Below are 15,779 nucleotides of genomic sequence, written 5' to 3' on the forward strand. Positions count from 1 at the left end.
TACCAGCGGAGAAATGAATGGGCTTAAATAACTTTACTGGTTTATTTTGTTGATAGCTTTGTTCCATAACAAGAAAATAAAATAGAAAATAGCTGCCTGAAATTTTGTTTCTCTGTATTAGCATTTACGTGTGTGTGTGTGTGTGTGTGTGTGTGTGTGTGTGTGTGTGCTTTTCTTCACCCTGTAAAAAAGCATTAATAGCACATTCTGGGTTTTGTCTACTTTTTTCTTTTGTAAGTGACATCCAGGGTTGTGTATTTATATTTTAAGCTAAGCAAATCTATTTGCTTTGGAATGGAAGCCTACAGCAGCAATGTAGATTCATAATGTAACATAAGCTGAAATATTCAGCAAATAGTGTCAGATATACCTTAAAGCCAACCTCTATCACATGTTACTATCAATAAGAACTGTAGGAATCCCTGTTCTTAGTGCAGTGATGTGTGTATTTTAAAACTGAAAACAAAAAGCCGAATCCTAGCTGTGGGAAAGGAACCCTGAGTCTGTGGGCTATGTGGCTTCTCAGACCTTGAGATTTGAGTAATATGTCACTGCATCTTCCGAACACTGCATATTGTCTCACTGGGTGTTCAGTGTGGTTTGCCCCTCGTTTCTCACTGTTGCCTCTCTACATATGGAGTGTACCCCGGTTTTTGCTTACACTGGCAGAAGAGCACTATGTCTTTTGGAAACTATAGACGTAAATCCTTAGTGATGAAACCAAGACAGGAAAAAAGAATTCTAGCTTCAGTTTTTTTAAGTTTAATAATTTATTGTGTTAAGTTAGGACAACACAGAGCTATTGCTTAGCAACACTGGATTAGGGAGAAAATAATTTAAGCTCCCAAATGAGAAACACTTGTAATCGAATATGCTCTAACACTTGCTTTACCACATGGCTTAACACCCTTCTGCTCACACATGGTTAAACACGTGTTTGAACTGATGTTTTAACACCCGTCTCACACATCTTTATGATCTTTGTTCACATATGCTGGAACACATGCTTTGACACCCTTTGTGCACTCATTGTCAAACACAGGCAGAGTATTGTCTAGAGTCTGGCTTTCCAGAGGTTCATTGGTGAGTAGCATTCCATCTAAGATTGGTGCCTAATAAAGTCACAGATCTTTCTGCTAGATGATGTCCACACTTGTGTTCCTTCAGTCCACCAGAGAAGAAAATCCTCACAGAGATGGCCACAGCTGTGGTCCTCCGTGGCTACCACACCCCTGAGTAGTGGCTTGTTCAAGTGTTCCAGCAGATGGATGTGTCATGTCACAAAGTATTGCTCTCCACCCCGGCCAATTCACTTATATTTTCCCAAACTGCCAAGCTCTAAAGTCTTAACTCATGACCAGATGAAGAGCTGAAATGATTTCATGTTCTCTTTCATCTTACTTGGTAATTTCAGCATAGATGGCGGTTGCCATCACTTTAGGCAAGCTAACTACCTCCTCCTCACTCTGCTTAGACCTGTCATTGGTGGTGTCTTAGCTCAGGCTGCTGTAACAGAATTCCACAGACTGGGTGGCTTAAACAAGGGATATTTATTTCTCACAGTTCTGGAGGTTGGGAAATTCAAGATCAACGTGCTGGCAGATCTGCTGTCTGGTAAGGACCCATTTCCTGGTTTCTAGATGGTTGTCTGCTCATTGTATCCTCACATGGAGGACAGCTGAGAAAAATAGTAGTTCTTAATTCAAGTTAGAATTCAATGGTGATATTAATCTAAATTTAAACCATGGTTTGTAGTTTATAAAATGTGTTTTAGCCATCTTTTTGGATCCCTGTCAAAACACTGGGAGGAGCCGGGCATGGTGGCTCACCCCTGTAATCCCAGCATTTTGGGAGGCCGAGATGGGCGGATCATGAGGTCAGGAAATCGAGATCATCCTGGTCAACATGGTGAAACCCCGACTCTACTAAAAATACAAAATGAGCTGGGCATGGTGGCATGTGCCTGTAATCCCAGCTACTCAGGAGGCTGAAGCAGAATTGCTTGAACCCAGGAGGCGGAGCTTGCAGTGAGCCAAGATCTTGCCATTGCACTCCAGCCTGGGCAACAGAGCAAAACTCCGTCTCAAAAAAAAAAAAAAAAAAAAAAGGCCAGGCACAGTGGCTCACACCTATAATCCCAGCACTTTGGGAGGCCAAGGCGGGTGGATCACGAGGTCAGGAGTTCAAGACCAGCCTGGCCAAGATGGTAAACCCTGACTCTACTAAAAATGCAAAAATTTAGCCGGTTATGGTGGCGGGCACCTGTAATCCCAGCTACTCGAGAGACTGAGGCAGAGAATTGCTTGAACCTGGCAGGCGGAGGTTGCAGTGAGCCAAGATCACGCCACTGCACTCCAGCCTGAGTGACAGAGCAAGACTCTATCTCAAAAAAAAAAAAGGAAAACAAAGCACTGGGAAGTAAAACATTATCCCCATCTTACAGATAGACATGCTAAGACCCAGATATCTTAAGAACTCTGCCAAAGTTTACATAACTAGTAGGTAGTGAGATTGGATGTTACTGGTCCCTTGATACCTAATCAGTGTTTTTCTTGCTATGTCACAAGGGTGAGTACTGTAAGATGGACAAGAAAGTCCAGAAGTAGCCGTTCCCATCAAAGAGCTTATTGAAAAGGAAAGACACTTACAAACAAAAAATAATTCCAGTCTATTGAGCACTAACTATGAGCTAGTCCTCTACTAGGCACTTTGTAATGAATCATCTTTCTTAATCTTCACAACAACCCATTTGACAGGTGAGGAAACTAAGGCCTAAAATGCATAATAAACATGCTCTGCATCAAAGAACTAATAAGTATCAGAGCTAGAATTTGAATGCAAGCCTGATTCTGAATAAACCCATACCTTTAGCCGTTACTTATATTGACTTCCAACCAACAATAATAAATGAGTTCATAGACAAACCATAGCTATTGTATAAATCAAGTTTGGATGAAGTATATTCTTCCCCTAATCATTCCTGGTTATGGTACTTTGTGATTGAGTTTTTAAAAATGTTTAACATTATGAAGTGGATAAATATAACAAGAAGTTAAAGTTACAAATATTATATGAAAGCGTTTGTAAATTAAGTCCAAGTGTAGTCTGTTCCACCACTTTGGTTAAATGCAAGGTCATAAATTGTGCTACCCTGGCTAAATCTTCATGGAAATTTGATTTTATAGGTAACTTGTGCTCACGATTATCAGAAGAGAAGAATCATTTCTCTTCTGTGGGTTTTAGGTTGCAAAGAGTGTTAATGGATGCTAAATTAAATTATTTGAAAATAAATTGTATCTCATTGACTGGACCCTAAAGGGTCATTATTGAGCAAACTATATAATGAATGATACCCTTGAGTTTGGTGAGTCTGAACGGCGTTTTTCATAATTGTATGTTAATAACTCCAGCTATTTTTGTAGCTGGCTTTAAAGATAATTTAAAGGTGACTGAAATCCTTGAACTAACTTTCCCTGTTAAATTGGTTTGGACCCAGATGCAGAAACCAACAACTAAACCATTTAGACACAGAACAAGATCAGCCAGGAATAGCAACACTTGGATGCCTGACTTGTGGATGTAAGCAGGAATTAGTGATTACTTCGAATGGCTGGAAGACCCCAGAGGGAAATTTGGGGGGACTTTTCACTCTGTTTTGTCCTGAAAACAGAATTGCTCGTACAAATATCTGGCAACATCCAAACACAGGTGCAGATTTGGAATGTATAAAGCCTCATGTTGGTTTCTTTGTATTTTCACTGTATTTCACTATGTTGAGGCTCAAGATCAAATGATTGCATTTTAAAGTAGTATTTGCCAAATTTCCAAACCTCTAAGCACAAAATCCTCAGCCTTCATTTCTTCATTTGCCTGGAAATCTAGGTAGCACTGAGCCAAAATCTGAAGTTATGAAGTGAGATTATACTTGATTAGGAACAAAAAAAATCCTACATTCAGAAATGCAGATGTGCACAGCAGTCCTCGGGGAATGTTGGTATTTGATCTCTGAGTCTTAAAGGTTCATGTTCCCAAGGTTAAGAAATGCAGAGAGCCAACATTTATTAGTAACTAATGCTGAAATTACTCTGGAGATTCTAGAAGTATTACATTACAAATCACTCAGCTTTAGAAATCCTACATCTAGTGAGTTACAAATATCGCTGTATGAGAGAAAGGGGCAGTAAGTGAAGGGCGTCATTCATAAACTTGATTTCTACTCTTGCAGCTTGATCATGGGTATACTGTGTGAGAGTTTTCATTTCAGTGAGAAAGGAAAAAGGAACATACAAAGTCCATGAGTCAAGGCCCTAAATGAAAGAAGCAGGAAGCAAAGGCCTCCTTGTGTAGGTGGACTTTGGGTAGGGCTGTGGGGTGCAGCAGTCCAACCTGGGCTACAATATCTTCCTCCTTTTCTAATACTATCTAACTTCGTGACCTGGGGCAAGTTCCTTATTTATTGAGCAAGCTTTCCATTTTGGTGAAAGTTAAAGCCTGGGTATTCATAAAATGATACCCTTCAACAAACATGGCACCTATAGCCATCTATGAAATAGATACAGATAGCAGACATTTCACTTCAAGGGGAGAATCTTAATAGCACCAAATTCAGTGTTAAAACCGGGATTAGTTTAAAGCATTACTATGTCACATGGTGCCCTGATTTTTTTTGTTTGTTCGTTTGTTTGTTTTCAGACACAATCTTGCTCTGTTACCCAGGCTGTAGTGCAGTGGCACAATCTCGGCTCACTGAAATCTCCACCTCCCAGGTTCAAGCAATTCTTGTGCCTCAGCCTCCCGAGTAGCTGGGATTACAGGTGTGTGCCACCACGCCCAGCTAATTTATTTTTTATTTTTTTTTTAGCTAGAATCTCGCTCTGTCACCCAGGCTGGAGTGCAGTGGCGCGATCTCGGCTCACTGCAACATCTGCCTGTGGGTTCAAGAGATTCTCATGCCTCAACCGCTGAAGTAGCTGGGATTACAGGCACATGCCACCACATCTGGCTAATTTTTGTATTTTTGGTAGAGATGGGATTTCACCATGTTGGCCAGACTGGTCTTGAACTCCTAGGCTCAATGGATCCACCCACCTCGGCCGCCCAAAGTGCTGGGATTATAGATGTGACCCACTGTGCCTGGCTGTGCCCTGTTTTTTAACCTTAATAAATTATGTTACTTTAGTAGGTACCTGGGTACTCTCTAGTATTAACAAATTGGGCCTCCTTTTTGGCTAGACCATTCTTATTTTAAACTCAATAGTGATCTGATTTTTTTTAATCAATGACTTGAATTCCAACAACAAAGAAAAGGTGGATAAATCTGCCTTGGTTACAATAATAAGCTGTTAAAGGCAAAATTATACTTTTTATACTTTTCACCAATAATGCCTACTACTAGATTTTTTTTTTTTCATTGTGAGATTGATTTGCCCTTGACATGTGTTGATAAGTGTTTTCTTTATAAATGAAATCCATTTAAATCATTACTCTTTGGGAAGAGTTTTTAAACTGATCAGAATGCACGATCTTAAAAATATTTCTGGGCCAGGTGCGGTGGCTCACGCCTGTAACACCAGTACTTTGGGAGGCCAAGGTGGTGGATCACCTGAGCTTGGGAGTTCGAGACCAGCCTGACCAACATGGGGAAACCCCATCTCTACTAAAAATACAAAATTAGCCAGGCATGGTGGCACATGCTTGTAATCCCAGCTACTCGGGAGGCTGAGACAGGAGAATCACTTGAACCGGGAGGTGGAGGTTGCAGTGAGCCGAGATCGTGCCATTGCACTCTAGCCTGGGCCACAAGAGCGAAACTCTGTCTCAAAAAAAAAAAAATTGCTGAAATTTGGAATATGATGCATTATATATATAATTAATGTACAGTGTATGATTGTAAATGTATATTTTAAGTAGACTATATAAGCAAAATATAGGAAGATGAAACATCACATATATATTATTTACATCACACCAATAAATTCATATTCAGGTTGTAACATTTGAACATGTGCTACTTCACTCATCCTCACTAATGCTATTTTTCAGATCTTAGATTTTGATAGGTGCACTGTGGAGTGTAGAAATAATCATTATTTAGGTAGCTAAAAAATAGCTTGCCAAAACTAATAATGAAAGTTATTCAAGATGGTCTGTCAAAATCCTTTCCAATTAGTGTTGAGGTCTTGAAGGGCCAAGCTTAGCTTTTTATTAATATGTTAGATTTATTAATGTATTTTTTGATATATGCATAGTGTGACTGTCTAATACATCTCATGATATTGCATAATTACGGTACTTTTAATTTGTTATATCCCAGTCTTTTCTTCGGTCTTATTTAAAATTCAGAATTACTTCATCGTTTCATAACTAATCACTCATTAGGAAGCTGTGCCATGTACTTGAGGTTACCTCTAAGGCAATTCATATTAACAATAAACCAGAGAAATTCCTGGGTACTTGACTGTCATTGACCAGTTTAAATATTTAAAGTCATCATCTGACCCTTTGTCTAACCACTTACAGAAAATGAAATAAAGGTTGTGTACAAAATGGGAGAAAGAGAAGCCCTTTCAAATAGTCTTTTCTAACTGAAGAAAACTAGTGGTGCTGTGAGTAATCAAATTCTTAGATAACAATTATATGTATATGACCCCACAGGGACAATATGTTATTTTTAAAATAAAGGGCCTGTTTTTCTTTTTCTTTTTGCTTGTTACTTTTCACCAAGACATAGGCATTTTAGTGTGTCATTCTACAGTGGTCAAGTTCAGACTCATTGTTAATCATAATAATACTTTTAGATAGCTTTTGACTTGTTTTTGTCTTCTGCAAATGATGAGAAATTGAGACTGTTTTTAATGCCTTGCTTTACCCAGATAAGTGAACATGGCTAGAAATTACAGTGGTTCAACCACTTGTTTATGGAGGTGTTTGTTGTGTATATTATTTAGATCTTGTTCCACTCTCTAATTTGTAGTTGAATGATGTTAAAATTTGATCAGCATAATGCTGTGGCTATAGTAGTGTGATTTAACTAACATTCAATCTACATGATAAAAATTACGCTAGGTCCAGTAGGGATACAAAGATGATGGTGTTATGGATACCTCTTGTGAGGTAATGAGATAATTAGGGTCTATTTTATTTTGTTTTTAATTTATTTATTTTTCAGAGGTAGGGTCTTGCTCTGTCAACCCAGCCTGGAGTGCAGTGGCACAATCATAGATCACTGCAACCTTCAATTCCTGGGCTCAACAGTCCTCCTGCCTCAGCCTCCTAAGTAGGTAGGACTATAGGACTACAGGCATGTGCCACCATGCCTGGCTAAGATCTTAAGTTTTTGTTTGGTTGGTTGGTTTTTTTGGAAACAGGATTTTGTCATGTTGCTCAGGCTCGTCTGAACTCCTGGCCTCAAGTAATCCTCCTGCTTCAGCCTCCCAAAGTACCTGATTACAGTCATAAGCCACTGCACCCAGTCCCTCTATTTCAGAATTTGAATTGGTCAGGGTTCTTAGATTCAGAGGGATAGAATCAGTAGCTAACTTAAGCAGAAAAAGATTCACTAGAATAGCTTACAGACTCTTTGGGAAGGCCAATGAAGCTCTTGTAGATGCTACACAGCCATGAATTTCAGCAACAGAAGAGGCAGTCGGACTGTTCTGGGAGGTCTCACTGCCTCACTGTTATCCCACATGGCATCCGTGATACTAGCTTCTATACTGACTCCATTATGACTGCCAGAGCTGTCCCAGAAGAACCAAAGGCAAGCCTCTCTTCTCCCTCTATGCATTCCCCCCACAAACACACATTTATGGGAAGTGCACCCATCTCTTTCCTTGTGGCCGCCACACACTGCTCATATCCACTTTCCAAGTTTTGCCCAGGCTCCTCTAGAATCTTGGCCACATCCAGAACCTGGTAGCAGAGACTTTTGGAAATATCCTTCTTAGCTTTCTAGCCTTGCTGTCAAAGAAAGCTGCTAAAGAGAATCAGAATCTGTGTGGACTGAGTCAATTCACAGTACTCCCAGAGATGCATAAAGGAGGGATTCTCAAATTGTATTCCAAGGAAACTTAACATTTGCCCACCCACCTAAAGGTTACCAAGGAGGAAGAAAAGGCGAAACAAGACTTCATCTAGAGAAGCTAGTTCCATGTTAATTTGGTCATCTGTTGGGCATGTTTATAATCATCATTTGAAAAAAAAAATTCTTTTGTCGTTGTTTCTGTTGTTTTAAGTTTGAAAACCACTGCTAACCTACAGTTTACATTCATCAATCTTCTATCTTTTGTGTGAGATGGACTGTCACAAATGTACCTAGGATTCCTTTCCATAGCAAACCTTTTAATAGAACATCATCACGTTCGTAGCCAATATTTGAAAATGACTACAAATCATGTGCCTCTCCCACGTCCTCGGAGGAAGTGCTGCTAACAGCCCCATTCATATTAGGGCTTTTAATGTGAAGTTGCCACCTCCTGAGAACATGTCTTTTAGTTATTTCAAAGCCTTTCCAGCATCTTCTCAGAAACCCTCAGCAGTGGAGGGCAGCCCAGTCATCATAGCCATAGGGATAAAGGGAGTGGACACGTTTAATTACTCTTCAGCTACTTTATTTCATTTGACTTCAAAAACAAAATTAGCAGTAGCAGAAGACAGTGGTTACATGGGGTTAAGTTAATCAATGTGTGCTAATTAAATAACTGTTGTGCCTATGCCATTAATGCCTGTTTCAGATGGTAGAGAGCTCTTAGTCTTACCTACTTCGGTCTCTGTACTCTCAATATTTTGCCATACAGACTAGATTAAAGGGATATAATCTCTAAATTAAGTAGGAAAGAGACAAAGCTATTACCTGCCTGCATATTGGTCCTTGTGAAAGGATTGTAATTGGGAGCTTTTCTCTTACGGTCTCTAGAGCATCTCCCTCCATAGCACATGTGGCCTTTCCCACTCTCAACCATAACTGCTTTCGACTTACATGTACTCAAGAAACCTGCACTTTTGCTACCAGTCCGCTACTTCTTTGTCTTTCATGTGTTTTCAGGATGCCCTGACCTCACCCCTCCCTGTCATGCAACATCAAAACACAGACCTGCTTTGTCACCCCAGAAACAGACCAACAGCCCAACAGTTCTTTAAAGCTGCAGAAGCTTTTTTTCGTACACTCAACATGTTTATCGTGTTGCTCCCACTTGCTTAAATCACCTTCAGAGTATTTTATTTTTGTTTTTTAACACACAAAAAAATGTGATGAGTTTGTTGAACTCCTTGTAATTTTAAACAATAAAATCTAAACGTTTAAAAACTATTACTTTCATATTTATTATTGAATATTTTGAAAATTCAGAAAGGGGTAAAGAACAAACAAGCCTCATCTTCCATTGAACCTTTGGGGTTTTTTGGGGGGGTTGTCTTTGTTTTTTTGAAACAGGAACTCATTTTGTCACCTAGGCTGGAGTGCTAGAGTACAGTGGCATGATCATGGCTTATTGTAGCCTCAGCCTTCCCGGGATCAGGTGATCCTCCCATCTCAGCCTCCCAGGTAGCTGGGACTACAGGCATGTGCCACCATGCCAGGCTCATTTTTTTTTTTTTTTAAATGATGTCTCTGTGCCCCAGGCTGGAGTGCGATGGCGCGATCTCGGCTCACTGCAACCTGCACCTCCCAGGTTCAAGCAATTCTCCTGCCTTAGCCTCCTGAGTAGCTGGGATTACTGGCACATGCCCCCATGCCTGGCTAATTTTTTTATTTTCAGTAGAGACAGAGTTTCACCATGTTGGTCAGGCTGGTCTAGAACTCCCGACGTCGTGATCTGCCTGCCTCAGCCTCCCAAAGTGCTGGGATTACAGGCTTGAGTCACCTTGCCGCCCAGCTATTGAACTATTGTTAACAACTTTGTATATATTCTCCCCCCTTTTATGTATATTTTACATACAAATAATTGAATGTTTTATTGGCATTTAAGTTTTCAAAACCTGTCTGTGATTTGCTGTTACTTTGAATAAAAATTTTAAAGTTATTGTCCTAAATTGGAAGATGATGTATTTTAACATAAAGAATATTAGAATCTGCCAGAATTATTTATTTGAGATTGACTATGAGCTGTAAAAGTCTGTTTGGTTCATGTAATTGCCTTTTAGTTTTTTTTTTTGCTACCCTCAGCTGTAAAACATCAAACAAAATTAGCAGCTGCAGTCCTGGTTGCACTTCATTAAACATCTAGCCAATGTTTTCACCCCTGTTCCTGGTGAAGTTTATTTAGGTAAAAGGTTGATAACATTCTTTACCGCCAAAGAAAGCAGGTTTTTCTTTCATTTCTGTTAGACAGTTCTATCCTGATAACATTGAAGATGTTAAACACGAGGACTCATTGTTTCTCACTGATATCAGTGGGCCAGTCCTTCCGCTGTGCTAGCCAGGTATATAAAGTATGTAATTTCACATGCAAAAGAGAGTAATTGTGTGGTATGGGCGTACTGCATGTATATTACTATAGGTTTGTTGAAATACAAAATAATTCTGAAATGTCTGCATTTTGAAAAAGACTTGGCCTCCACCAGGCACTAATGCACAGTATGCATTGTTTATACATGAGCATATTTATATAAACGGGGTTACAGGTCTGTGTAAACAAGTTACATTGATTATAAGAGCTAATATAAGCTTGGGAATATTTGTGTTAATACTTCAGTTTTTTCAAGTAAGGTGCCATGTATTTCTTACTTAGAAGACTGTTTCCTAAAAGTGGTAAAAAGGAAAACACTCATCTCTAATGTTTTTTACTGTGCCAACTACATCTTTGACAAGATTCTTTTAGTTATTCTACTTATTAGAGATATTTGTAAAGCAATGTGTTCTACATACTAATTAGCATTAAGCAGTATCTTTGACAGAAGCGAGTCACCAGCTATTCTAAGTAAGAAATAAAGAAATTTTGGATGGCATGGAATATTTCAAATATTTCACCGCCGAACAGTCTCGCTCATGATGGTCAAATACACCAATAATTGCTGCTCGTATTTCTATAAACATGGAATTATGTTGTACATGCATCCATCTTGTGTAGCTTTTCCCACTTCGCCGTTTGCCGTGAACGTTTCTTCTTTACAGTAAATAGTCTCCTAAAAAGATGTTTCATGGTTACACCGTCTGTCTCCTAAGAGCGCAAAGAGCAGTACTTGGTTTCTGGGTGGAAACCCATAGCTGGCATGTTTATTCCGTCCCGCAGTTGCCAGTAGTTTCTGAATCTATGGGCTTGCTGGCCCTCCAGTGTCTGTTGTCAGTTTTCTTAAGGATTGTCCCGGGAGGAGCATATGTCCCCTTCCTCACCTCCATCCTGTTCCTGATTAGACCTCCTTCCTCTGGTATATATTCCCCTTCATCTCACTCACCATCCTCCTCCTTAAATCCCTGATTAGTCTCTGCCTTCATTTCATTTTAGTCACCATTTCTCCCCAGGAATTGGCTCCCTTTTTTGTGTCCCTTCTTTAAGAGTGTCTAGTTGCTTTGCTGACAAACACCTCAGAAAAGGGACAGTAAGTTGAAGCCCTGTATTTTCATAGATAAAGTGTATACGATGAAGATGTTTGACCCCTAGTTCCCTAGGAGTGTCTGTCTTCAGACAGAACTGCCCCGCTGGTGCTGTGGGCAGGCCTAGGCCTCTGCTGGCCCTCAGCCTTCTCTGCAGTACAGCCTCTACCTCCCTTCCCAGCCACCCTCCCCTCGCTTGACCTGCACCTACCAGCCAGCCAGGGCTGCTTCCTGCCTACCAGACTTGCCTCTTGCTCTTATCTTGCTCATGCCATTCCTCCTGCCTGGACACATACCTTCTCCTCCCCATCAAAATCCTGCCCATCTTTCAGTTCCATGTCTTCATGCTGCAGCCTCAAAGAAAGGAGAGGTCACATTTTTCAGATCTCTCCAACAAGAAAGACTCTATGTTGCTTTTTTTGTTTGTTTGTTTTTTGTTTTTTGAGACAGTCTTGCTCTGTTGCCCAGGCTGGAATACAGTGGCACAATCTTGGCTCGCTGCAACCTCTGCCTCCTGGGTTCAAGCAATTCTTGTGCCTCAGCCTCCCAGGTAGGTGGGACTACAGGCAGGCACCACCGTGCCTGGCTTATTTTTTGTATTTTAGTAGAGACAAGGTTTCACCATGTTTCCCAGGCTGGTCTCGAACCCCTGAGCTCAAGCAATCCACCTGCCTCGACCTCCCAGAGTGCTCTGTGTTGCTTTGATTGTACTGCTCTTATTGGACAGATCTGATATGCCTTAAGTTTTAGCTGTTTCTACCTATCTCATTCCCCCACCTATATGGTTGGCTCCTGGAGAACAAGGAATACAGCTCTCATATTTGAATCTGAAAGCACTCAGCACAGCTGTGTTCACACGGAATGTGCTTGGTAAATATTGGCTGATGAGGATTTTTCAACCTCTGATTTGAATCTATTGGTTGTCCTCCAGTTAATGTCTTTTTTTTTTTTTTTTTGAGCTGGAGTCTCACTCTGTCACCCAGGCTGGAGTGCAGTGGCATGATCTCAGCTCACTGCAACCTCTGCCTCCTGGGTTCAAGTGATTCTCCTACCTCAGCCTCCCGAGTAGCTGAGATTACAAGCGTGCACTACCACGCCAGCTAACTTTTGTATTTTTAGTAGAAATGGGGTTTTGCCATGTTGGTCAGGCTGGTCCCGAACTCCTAACCTCAAGTGATCCACCCAACTTGGCCTCCCAAAGTGCTGGAATTACAGGTGTGAGCCACCACGCCCGGCTCAGTTAATATCTCTGAATTTTATTCACTTAGTACTCCTGCAGAATAATTACAGAAATTGCACGTGGTTTATATAAAAGCATGAAATCCCCTAACTTGGTTATATTTTTTAAGCAACGTCCAAAGAGAGGCCACTTCCACTTTGGGGTTTACTCTGAGTTCATGCTTTGCCTAATTTTTTCCCAGGTCAGTAGCATAATGTACCTAGGAGAGTTTTGAGGTATCTGCCTTAGCTCTAAAGAGTCTTCCTCAGCTTTCTTACTCAGTCTGCATTGTTGTTCATGTGTATATGTGTGTCTGTGTGTATCTGTGTGTCTGTGTGTATGTGTGTGTGTGTGTGTGTGTGTGAGAACCTTCAATTTTAGAATAATATTACATTCCAAATCAAATTCTGCCTCAAAAGAGCTATTCTTCCACAATTTTCTGCATTTCTGTACAGGTTACAAAATGTCACAATTCAGTAGGGCCAATTATTAGATTTTCATTTAATGGGCAGTTTTAATGTTCTCAGAGAATCTGAATAGTAATAACATTTTAAACCAGTGCATTCCATTTAAAGACTCACAGCCAGTTCTTCTCTCTTTGAGCACACCTAGTTATATTTTTGGGTATCATTTAAATTCAGGCTCCCAATCTGTAGAAAAAAATCAATGAGTTAATGAATAGCTTCATTTTGAAAACTTTTAAAATATTTTATCCTAATTATAAGGCATATCTAGTGACATTAATTTGGTGAAATCCCAAATCATCAGATTGTGCGGAATAGCCCTTACCAAGGAGTAATTTAGAGAATTATCAGTTTAACAAATGTACTGTTTTTAGGACCAGATCATGGCTTTGCTTACTCTGGAGAAAAATTTTCTACTGTTAAGGTTTAGGGGCCATGTCAGTGTAGGTCAAACGTCATGCTTTTTATTCACAGTTGTGTTTTTTTAGCGTGTTTTATTTAACCTATTAAATGAAAAGCATTCCTACTACTAATAATCACCCCTGACATTTGTATAGCAAATTCTTATTGGTAAATCACTCCCACATGCGCTGTCCCTGGGCCTGGTGAGCTTCAGGCCATACTCCCTGACCATACAGTGAGTCATTGGGAAAGCCAGCCCTCGAATCGGAGCTGGCCAAGTTCAAGACCAGTGACTTTCCACACATGATTGGTGTTTGTTCATGTAAGTAAACCACCCCAAATTTTGTGGGGAACAAGATGGAGAATACGCCAACAAAGTGATTGCTTTGGAGTCATTTATATTCTACTATGTGGTCCATAGCTTACCAACTGTGTCCGCTGGGACAACAACAGATAATGAACCCTCTAACCAGATCGAGGCTACAGTTTGTGAGAAACCCACAAAGCAGCCATCATCTCAGTCTTTCCTAGAGTGTGGTTCCCTCTGTGTGGTTTTCTATTTTAATCTTTGTCCCACTTTGTCTTAATCTATTCTCTGTCCATTCTCCAGCTGAAGACACCTGACGCATTCATAGTCTCAGGGAAGGAGAAATCATTTATAAGCAGTGCTTGATGACTCTTCAGGGCCGCCCAGTAACAGAAGCCTCAGCACCCTTGCTACTCCTTCAATATTTGAATGAGTGACCCAATTAGTAATAGAACCTAGTTCTCCTCGTTCCCAGTCTGCTTTTCTGTTCATGACCTATACGCTGCTCCATCTTCTTCAGATATATCCTGCCTGGATGTCTTCATTCTTCTCACCCTCCCTCCCAGCCAAAAAGTTGTAGGTGTCACACTCTGCAGGGCTGGCCACAGAGTCACCTAAAATTTACTCTTGCAAATCTCTTTTTATTGGACTGGGACAGAAAGAAGTTGGAGTCCTCACATGTATTTTCAGTAAAAGCTCCTGACGGTGGAGTTATGAAAAGCAAAAGCTGCCTGGAAATGCTCATCTTCCTAATGATTTGTTTCTCTGCTAGGCCCACAATGGAACTCGATAACTCTATGTGGTCTAAATGGTATAATACAGCTAAATGAGATCAACTATTATCTCTCTCTCTCACACACACACACACACACACACACACACACGTATTAAATGATATAAATCTAGTTAAATGTTTACTCCAGAGGGGGAAGAAAGGTAAAAGGGTAGAATACATGCAGAGGGGTAGGGGTGTGAAACTAAGAGAGGCCTTTCCCTTCCTAAAGAAGCTTTGCTTATGTGCGACACATGCCCTGATAAGGAAAAGTGTGCATTAGGACAGACTTGCCCTCCCTGATTTTCCACTTGCACTTCACTTTCCACTGCTGTATTCTCTAAGCGTGTGAACTGATTTGCTTCTATTGCCGATGGAGACTGGTGCAGGTTCAAGGGATGTTGATTCCATAACATCTCATTGTGCTACATGCAGATTTAATGGCTTTAGGACTGTCAGGATGTGCTCCCTCATTGTTGTTTTTAAATTTGGGGTGGCAGATGTTGAACACCTGTGAAACTGAATAGAGCAAAAGCTGCTGCAGTTGTGGGGAGGCCTCAGAATGCTGGGGACACATTCCACTGACATCCTATCTCTCCATTCCTGTTGGGCCTCCAGTTCCTGATGTAGGACCCCCGTCCTAGCTTTAGGGATCCCCTTTCTGTGTCTCCATGGCCATCGAGGCTGCCCAGAATGGTCCCCATTGCCTAGTGCATTCTCAGCCCCTTAGATTTGAGATGGACCCATGGTCCATATGAAAGACCCCTCCCTCCTTAGTTTCCTTCTCTCTCTGACCACCGCACTGCATGCACCAGCCCAATGGAGCACTGGTATTCTCTTACAGAACTATTGGTTATTACTTAACCCTCTTAGTAATTTAGAATCCAGAGCTTTCCTTCTCAGTTTCAAAACTGAAGGACCTTGCATATGATTTTTTTTACCATTATTGTCAAGATTATTGTCACCATCTTAATTGCCATTTATTTTAAGAGTACTTCAATGCTAACTGCTATATAAGCATTATCTCATTTAGTTTCATTTAAGTGTCAGAGCAAACCTATAAGGGAGGCATTATTGTTTTCTTT

The 15,779-nt window shown here is 40.6% G+C and overlaps 1 protein-coding gene across 11 annotated transcripts in view; it reads left to right on the forward strand.

The window, feature by feature from the left end:
* The window catches only part of VTI1A (vesicle transport through interaction with t-SNAREs 1A), a 500,904-nt gene that overhangs the window by 249,239 nt on the left and 235,886 nt on the right, over positions 1-15,779 (forward strand). Inside the window, exon 9 of one of the 11 annotated variants that reach the window (XM_050804422.1) lies at positions 1,564-15,778. The exons of the other annotated variants lie outside the window; for them this stretch is intronic. Within the exon in view, the coding sequence (XP_050660379.1) occupies positions 1,564-1,618 (55 nt within the window). The 3' untranslated portion in view covers positions 1,619-15,778. Of the gene's footprint in view, positions 1-1,563; position 15,779 lie in introns of those variants that run through there. 11 annotated transcript variants of the gene reach the window in all.

Source organism: Macaca thibetana, chromosome 9 (genome assembly GCF_024542745.1).
Source record: "Macaca thibetana thibetana isolate TM-01 chromosome 9, ASM2454274v1, whole genome shotgun sequence".
Taxonomy (NCBI): domain Eukaryota; kingdom Metazoa; phylum Chordata; class Mammalia; order Primates; family Cercopithecidae; genus Macaca; species Macaca thibetana.